This window comes from Poecilia formosa, unplaced genomic scaffold (assembly GCF_000485575.1).
Source record: "Poecilia formosa unplaced genomic scaffold, Poecilia_formosa-5.1.2 Scaffold31, whole genome shotgun sequence".
NCBI lineage: Eukaryota > Metazoa > Chordata > Actinopteri > Cyprinodontiformes > Poeciliidae > Poecilia > Poecilia formosa.
Window position 1 is genome coordinate 1,766,918 of NW_006799970.1, and position 9,305 is coordinate 1,776,222.

General features: G+C 41.4%; 1 protein-coding gene across 2 annotated transcripts in view; it reads right to left on the reverse strand.

Moving 5' to 3' along the window:
- Positions 1 to 7,238, reverse strand: part of prkd2 (protein kinase D2) — a 45,546-nt gene extending 38,308 nt beyond the window's left edge. The window contains exon 1 of one of the 2 annotated variants that reach the window (XM_007549430.2): positions 5,706 to 7,238. In XM_007549430.2, the coding sequence (XP_007549492.1) occupies positions 5,706 to 6,026 (321 nt within the window). In that variant the 5' untranslated portion in view covers positions 6,027 to 7,238. The remainder of the gene's footprint in view (positions 1 to 5,705) is intronic. The other variant, XM_007549431.2, reaches the window with a different exon arrangement.
- Between the last annotated feature and the right edge of the window lie 2,067 nt (positions 7,239 to 9,305).

A 9,305-nucleotide genomic window follows, 5' to 3' on the forward strand; every position in this document is an offset into this window, starting at 1 on the left:
TCTACATAATAATTATGTTAAATACCCAAACTTAAAAGAAAACAGGCTGTTGTAGAGTGTGCCTTTTTTTTTGTTTTGTTTTGTTTTTTCCACATGACTTAGTTACATTGCCAATAATAACAATGACGACTACACAGAACATGACACATTGAATACTGGTGGATTTAAGCATTTAAAATGTTATGTCCTATATAACATATGAAGAGCAAACCTTTTATATGGATGGAGCCCAATCGACTGAATGCAGCGGCTGCTTTACTGAGGGTGCGTCTGATACAGTGAGGGGCTCACTTACCAAGACAGAACCAAAAATAAATCTCAATTACCAAAGAAAACCACTTAACATATGTCTGTGATAGAAAGCAGATGAAATAAAATTGAGATTTAAAGGCTCTTACAGTTTTCCAAGTCACTGTTTTTGTTTTTTTTTTTAAAAAAAGAAAAAAAAAAAACAACTAGTGTGTTCTCATACATGCAACTTGTCAGCATTTTGGTTGTTTACTTTCACTTCTTCAGAGTCTCGCGCTGTTTTACTAAACTAAGGGAAGCCCAGGCTGGAGCAGGCCTCTCTGCAGTCATGCTCTAATGGATCCCCATGAAAGACATTTTCATCATTATTAACATGTAACATGCTTAGTTGCTTGCAATCGATAGCACTTCTCTGAGATCATTCGATTATTTTTTCTGTTGTTTCTCATAAGTTGACAAATACAAACGTCTTCCACTAAAGAGAAGCTTAAATGTATTTGGGAAAGATTGGTCACAGAATTGTATATTCTGCAATTTTAAGTCAGTTTGAAGGTAAAACACTCAAACAACGTGACGTTTGTGCGCTTTGCGAGAAAACATCTTCCATACGAAGTAAAACACAGCCTTGCTTGTGGTTAACGTTAAGAGACGCAGCAGAGACCTGAGGCGATGTTGCTTAGGGAACCTGTTTGTTGAGCCCAAAGTCGTACAAAGCCCGACTCCCGGGATGACGGCGTAATGTGCATCACCGGCACAGTTACGAGTGATTTGCGTCAGTGTTGTAAATTTCACAATAATCCCCTCTTTGATCACTGCATTGCAAAATTCTTTTTGGCAATTAAATCAAACAAATATTGGCGTCTTTATGTAAACAATAAAAAAAAAAAAATACAGCTGACAGCATCGTCTTTTAACAGCTTCAATGAAAGCAAGACAACTGCTAAGACATGCAGATTTTTATGACTGACAAATGTTGCCCAGCTTGTCATCCGGCATGTGAGCATAAAAAAAGTCATCTTTAATTGTATTTTTTTTTCTACTAATAATTTCTCATTGTTTTGATGCAGATGCAACATTTATAGTGCTTTACTTTATGTGTTTACTTTTTCTTTCACGACTGCTCGATCTACCAGGGAAGCTGCTGAGCTGTGTGTTTGTGTGTGTGTGTGTGTGTGTGTGTTGCTGTGAGCTTGCCGCCGTCCTCAAACCCCCTTGGTCCCCGTTGATTAATCATAAGACACCACACCTGACCAACAGTCAGCACAGCAGCAAATAGACCCATATTTTCTTTTCTGTGTTTCAAGAAACCACATTGTGAGCAGGATCTGCGCTCTGCCATCATTCTGGGTTATTCTGTCATCAGTTTGGGATTGCGTAGTAATTTCTAACCACTTTCGGCGGTGGTTTCCCCTGAGAACCACCAGTAAATTTATTTACCTACACATTTATCAGTGTGATTGAGGGTCCGTTTGACACCTACCTGCAGCATGATTGTCAGAAAACACTTTATCAGGGGCTGTGCAGATAAACTTTACCCGGTTGAAGCTGGTAACTTATCAGCCCCAATGTGACCCCACAGCAGGGTCAACCATGCTCTTGACCCCCACCTACTTCCTTCCTGCCCTTTGTGGTCGCGTCGATTCCTGACAGCAGTTTGTCACAGTGTGGAGCTGCTGAAGCAGGACCACACAAACTCATCCAACACCGTAGTTTTCATACTTCACTACTCCCACTGCAGGCTCCGACGCACCTTGACAGCAGTTCATGTTTCAGCTCTGAATCCCCATGGAGATTGGGTAAAAGTAACTGTTTTTTTTCTTCCTTTGGGCAAAAGTTTGTCATCCTCTGTAGAGTAACTTTATATAAAATTTTCAAATGAGTCCCTGACCGTGTTTAGGACACGAACCTTTAAACAGAAAACAGTAATTAAAATGATGCCTGAGAAACAAAAGATAATCTTATACCAATAACGTCATCCTGTTGCTGAAATTGTATTCAGATATTCCACAAAAATATACCAAAACTGAAAAAAAAAAAAACTAACTACATGATTCTGGTTTTAAGTTTCAAACAATCTTCGATTTTACCGACCTCTTAAAAAAAAGTGTTCATGGTGCATGAACCTTTACACATTTTGCTATGCTTCAACAACAAACAGATTTTGGGGTAGGATTTTATATCATCAACCAGCACCAAACAAAAGTGCTTAATTTTGATGTGGAAAAAAAGAACAACAACACATTGGCGTAGATCTGTACTCAGCCTCTCTGAGTCAATGCTGCGTAGAAATCTCTTTCACTGCAGGTACAGCTACATAACTTCTTTATTTCCTCCTGTAGACTAACTTTTTTGCACCCTCTTCTTGTCAGAGTAGCTTACGCTCAGCCAGAGTGGACTTTGACTGGGCCACTCTAACAAACAGCTATTGTTTGTATGTCATACGGTTCAGATTTTTATTTTCCCTCCACTTCACAAATACGTGCTAATTTGCACTGACTTCAAAATGAGCTCACAACAAAATACACTGAAGTTAGTGACTGTTAGCAGTATGACCAAATATGGCAAAAAAAAGTGAACTTATGACTACAGAGTATTAGACTTTTGAAAAATAGATTTTTGTCCGATAACAGTTTAAAAAAAAAAAAAGGGAATTAGGTGGAGAGAACCAGTAATTTATTGAAACACATGTGCAGGGGAAATGCAAAAAAAAGAGGAAGACTGAAGCTGAAGTGAGCTGGAGATGACATAGCACAACACAATGCGATGCGCAGCTGTACGTTTAGACTTGTTAACCATAGGCGGGGGAACATGCAGGTGCACGACAGGGAAACACCGACACTGCAAGCTAGAACAAAGCCTGCCGCAGAGAAACAAAATAACCGATTAGCACGGCGGCTAATGCTGGTTGGAGAGAACTGCCACTGCTTCCTGGAAAATGCACATTTGCTGTGAGCTTAGCAGAGCTTCTCTTGGCGAGCCCTGGGCAATCAGCTGATTGTCACCTGCCAGCCTGAGCGATGGATTAAAACCGATATGAACCGCTGAGCCTTCCAACTGTTATGCGTCCTGGAAACGGTTTGGCTGCCATGCGTGCCGCCGGCTCTTAAATGAAGAGCAGATTTCCAAAAACACGCATTGTTTCCTGTTGCACAGGGGTTGTCACTGCCAACTCTTGCCTCTGCGTCGGTGTTTTGAAGTTTTGAGCTTCCAAGTGAAAATGAAAAATTGTGCATGTCATTTTAATAAAGCGCATGAGCGAGGACGAGGAGCCCTGGCATTTCATCAATAGACCACAATCTGTGTCTTGAACACAAAAAGTCAGAGTTCTTTTACAGTAGATGATCGCATGGTAAAAAGGTGGGCCCTTACACATAGTGCACATGTGTTTTCTTTTAGATTTGTAAACCTTTTTTTTTTAACCTTAGCCTGCTTTCTTTCTGTCAAAATGAGCTTCGATGTGGGAATTGGTTTTCTGTTCAACGCGCGCAGTTTTGCAGAAGTTTCAAATATCTGGTTGTTTATTTGAGATGAAGCTGAAGGCTGTGGGGGTCCGCCTGCGTCTTCACTCCTCCAAGAGACCCTCAGCATTATGCTGCCACCACCAGGGTTGACATGTGGTAATGATGCATCACCGCCAAAACAAAAAAGGTTTCAAAGGTTTGAAAACTTCACTTTATAGCCACCAAACATTCAAAATACCGTTATGAAAAACCTTCCAGTGTTGTCTAATAATTTAATCATTTGTTGTTAAAATATTTACACTAAATCAGTGAATGACGGGATATCCTTCGACATCTGGAAATTTCATTGTAGAAGTTAATAACTGACTGGAAAAACTAAATGACTGAAGAATTCATCAAAAACTGGCTTCATGTGGCTTGAAATGCAAAACTTTCTCTGTGCACAAAGTAAAAGGGATTTTTTTTTTCCCCTTCAACTTTAGAAGTGGAAAACCATAATAAACTCATTATAAGAAACCAGTCCACACCTTCAGAAAGCCAAACGACAACAAACCACAAATAATGCTTCCATAGAGAGAACATTGGCCTTCTTTTGACGTACATCTCATGAAACTACAGATTCACTGATTGGCTTGTGGTTAATTCACTCACAGAGGTGAACCATTCATTTTGAGGGCTATGATTCAGAGGTTGATTAAACCCCAAAATTGAGATTCCTGGAAGATTTTATTAATACGTACCACAAATAAATAACATTTTGCCTCGTTTTCTCATAAAAGGCCCACACAGTGATGGGGAAGACGGCTGACTTTCAGTAAATTAGAACATACGTTCAAACGAGGCCCGCTTGTCAGAATAAAAACAACCTCTAAGCATTAAACACACTTTTTTGTTCAGTCTGTTTCTGTTTTAAATGTGTTTATTCTAATGGTTTGATCTACTGTTTGTAATTTCAAATTTCTTATTTTTAGTACTTGTAAGTGGGAAAATATCTTAACAGAAATAAAGGCTTTCAGACGCCTGTCATTATGTGATTGATTTATAAGGTGCGTTTCTGAGGTTCCAAAGTAAATTTCCAGTTCATCGAATGGGTCTGTAGTCCTTGACTCCCTCCTTAAGAAGGGCATTGCTACAGAAACTAGCTGCTTACAGAAAGCCGAATCTTTGCATATTAACAGAAAGTTGAGTGGAGGGAAAAGGTGAGGATGGAAACACAGTAAGAGTAGTCACAGTTTTGAGAGAATTGTGAAGTAAAAACCATTCGGGATTTGAGGGAGACTCTCCAGACTTAAACTGCAGCAGGGGCCGGAGCGTCCAGAGCCACCACATTTATACTTAATCCAGGACAGCAGCAGCAGCTGTCCCTTTCCTTGACTTGAGCCAGCCCTGAACCAGAAACAACAGGAGCTAATCATGTCACACCACATTTACGCAGTAATTCCTGCAAAAGAGACCCCAACCAGGTGGCCAATGCATTTACTGCACAGTACATGGACATGTTGTGTTTATTCAATGGGATATTTTTGTATTCAAAATCCTAAAGTGAAATGCTCCCATAAAAATAATATCAAGGTTTGTTTTGTTTAATAATTACTGACATAGAATAACCTTTGACGATATTCTAATGTATTGAGAAGCACCTGCAGATCATTTTTTGTAATGAGGAGGCAGTTTACATAAAGGTCACAAGTGATTTTGCTGTGTTCCTATAAACAGCGACTTCCTGTGCAGCACATGTGTGGCCCCATGGGTAAACAGCTGGACGAAACCCATCAAACGCCCGCTCTGCCTGCTTCGCAAACCCACCGCGGATGCAAAGCTTTCTTCTTTGCAGAAGAAATGTTTGAATTTCTACCATTATTCAGACTTTTGTACATATCCTTACTTTTTTGTTATTTCAAAAATGACAGTGAAAAAAAAGAAAGAAAAAAGAATCACTCAAGAATCACTCGTTTCACATGCAAACTTCCCCTCTCTGGTGTTCCCATGTCTTACCTTGGTGTCAACAATGGAGCAGGCCACCTGCTTCACATACGCCAGGTCGGCAGTCTGGGGCAGCAGGACGGATTCCCTGGTCAGGCCAATTTGGATGATGAAGGACACCCCGTCTGGATTGCAGATCATTGAGGGCATCGTCATCCCAACGTGTCCTGCTGTCGGGTCCACCATTGGAAAAGGAGCCTGAGGAGGCATAGAGGGCATGGATATGGGGGGTCCCGTCTGCATCACTGCTGAGCCGGGTGGGGAGGCCCCTACTGGGGGGAAGAAGACCTGGGACATTGCCCCTGAGGGCATGCAGGGGCTTGCGTTAGCCATTCAGAGTCCACTGACTCTCCCCGTGAAGCTCTAAGCATACACAGAGACAAGCACACACCCTGGCGAAGTGGAGTGGGTTCTGCGAAAAGCCACACTCATTCAAACTGTCCTGTTGGGAGAGAGGGAATATGGGTGTCCACACACTGAGCAGAGAGTCCCTGTTCCCCCCTGAGTCGTTGGTCTGCCTCCCTCCAGAGGAGCGAGGAAGAAATTCTTATCCAGGAAGCAGTTTCACGTCCTTTCAGGCGCTCGTTTCACGTCGTCTGACTTCTGTCATTCTTCAAGCATGACAGGCATGAGAAAAAGACGCACCGAAAGGGAGAAAGATCTGCCCCCCCCTCCCACCATTGCTGTTGTTCCACCTCCACCTTCCTCCTTCGGCTCAGCTCGCTCCAAAGATGTTGCTCTGCAGGGTAGAAAGTCCAAAGCCAGCCGTGAAACTCCCCCAGCCGTGGGCCAGAGCAGGGGAGCGAGAAAAAACAATGGCAAACTTTGTACAAGTGATCTGCTCCAGGGCTGGGTAACAAAATGGCTTCCTTGAACAGGAAACCGTGAGAATGAAAAAGGCCAAGAGGCTGCACTCCTTTTTACAAGTCTTGCCCTGTTTCACTTTCAAACCCAAGTGCAGGCTTCTTTTTGTGCGAGAAAAGCAAAGAGACAGAGCTGGCTGATGTGAGGGTACCTCCCTCCTACCCTTCCTCCTGCCCTCTCACCACAGCAAAGGAGGAAGTAACGTGACTGACACCACCTGAAGCCAATAAACTTCCAGTAAGTTCCACCTTCTGACTCTAAACTCTCAACATTTCCCCTCCTTCCCCTCCCTTTCCTCTTTTCTCTCCTTCCACGGTTTAGGGTTATTTGGCTTGCTCCGTCCCTCAGACGAGGTCAGCACAGATCCTCTTACACCGCCTGAGGCGAGGGGGCAGCTCCGTGCACCAAACACCCTCCCCATCACTTCCTCATCCTGCTCCCAACTTCCAATAGCCACTTTCCGTCCCTCCGCAAAGTTGCGCTCCCGCGCCGTCGTCTTTCTCTTCTGTTGATCAGACGCACCTTTCGCAGACCGCAGCAGGCAGAAAACCACGCCTGCTTGCAGAGTTGTTTACATCCTAATTTGTTATCAAATTTCATTAGAACAATCTCAGTGGGCAGGGAACGCCGGGAGACGATGGCTTGTTGTAAACAGAACAGAACAGAAACGAGGCTTGGTGAGCAGTTATCACCATGGCGACGGCTACTCGGTGGTTATCTAATCATCTACCAGAAGTTTTGTAATTTGGAAAAGCATCGGGTGTTGAAAACAGCAACGTGTTTTCCCTCTCAGAGCCACTTGTTTAATCTGTAACATTGTTCCCGTGCTCAAGCTTCCAGTTCTAGTAAGAAAAGTGAAACCAAACAAAATGCTGTTTAGGTGGTTTTGCGATAGAAGACTTCAAAGTGACAGCTGCTGCATGTGATCATGTACTACTTCTTCCGTTCACCACTAGAGGGCACCGTTTTGTGCGGTTGGAGATGTAAACATTTAAGCCACATATATAAGACATTATGTCCGTCTGTGCACGTTGCTAACATCAGATAGGAATGAGCATGTGGAGCTAAATTGTGACTAGTTGTTGACAGCATGCAGATGTGTTTCACACTTTATTTTAAACGTGTATTAAATGCATGTTTCTCTCCGGTTGCGTGCTTTCTGAAGCCATTAACCAGTTTCTGATGTGATTCTAGCTGGATATTTGATTACTCTTCTTGGAAAAACAAAAAAATCAAACGAAAGAAAAAAAAACTTGTTAGACTTCTTATGTTGGTTTCCAGGAATGGACTCAGTAACAACTAGTCCTTGACTTTACTGTAATAGTTTTGAGGTAAGTGCCTTGGGAAAGCCATTCCTGGAGTTATTAAAGTAATAAATTAACATTAATTCACTTCACCCACGGCTAAACATGTTTTATTGTTTTCAGCTGCTCAGCTGTACAGCTGAGATTAAAGAAATGGGAGCTGGTCCTTCTGTAAGACTCCATCCGTGATACATGACGGTGAACAATGGTTTTCTCGTCTCATTTTCATTTTTAGGTGCTCACCAGAACCTTTTTATTCACACGTTTTAGTTCCTTTCACTCTTTTTTTTTTTTTTACCCTTTAGCTGCACTTTCAGTCCATGCAAACGCCATGGCTGTTCATGTCAGGCTCGAGCCTCGGCCGTTCCTGGATTGTCTCTTGACATCTGAACCAGTTTTGAGTTTGGTTTCATGCTTTGGAAAAGTAACGAGAGAAATTCATAACTTGATCATCTTGGAACTTTCTTTTGTTTAGAAATGTCTGCAGAAGGACTATAAATCTAGGTTTCTTTGTAGTTCTCACATGGATTCTTTTGAGTTTTCTCATTTTTCTCAGTAATGGTTCAAGAAATAAGTGTAGCCAAACTTTTTTTTTTTATCAGAATGTAAAATTAAATTAATGAATACAAGCAGCAATAAAAAAATGTTTTAATACCCTGCAGAAATCCAGGTTAATTTCTGATCACCGCTCTCCGTTGTAAAACATCAACGTCAACATAACCTTCTGTGTAACACGCAGAGACTGTTCTTATTTCACTGTACAAAATTTTAATTTTTCATCTTTTCTTCCTTAATGACATACAACAGGCGACCCCTGTAAACAAAAAGAGTCATTTGATACAAGCCAGAATGCAGTTAAAAAATATATAAGACAAAATCAATAAAAAGCAGGTCTCTTATCCCTTGTAGTTAGAGGAAATTGTTGGAATACAGCTTTATATGATGTACAAAATATCACACAGTGATAAGTTGCTAATAAAAAAATAAAAACACAAAGAAATGAGAGTCCTTTACCTTGGCCTCTGACTGGTAACAGATTATTTCCCCCCTCCCCAACATTATTTTCTGCATTTTTCTTTTGCTTTTTAACTGTTTTGCCATTTTTTTATTTTATTTTATTTTTTTTACAAGTTTTACATCAACCTCATCATTCACAAGTATGTCCTATGTGTAGCAAGGGGAAAAAAAACGACTCTCTTCTGATACTACAATATTTTTAAATCTTAATAATCATATTCATTTTTTTTAAATGAAATGCAATAAAGAAAAACAATGAAATGATCGACATTTACAGCACATAATGGGTGAATCTACTCATCGTCTACAGCCTGTTTCCGGTTTCTTTTCTAAATGTGTCACTGATTTGTCTTCACCCCCCTCAGAGAGGAGAGAGGGAACAACTCAGGGACGGAGGTTTCGATTCAGGCGACGGAGCCACCTGCCA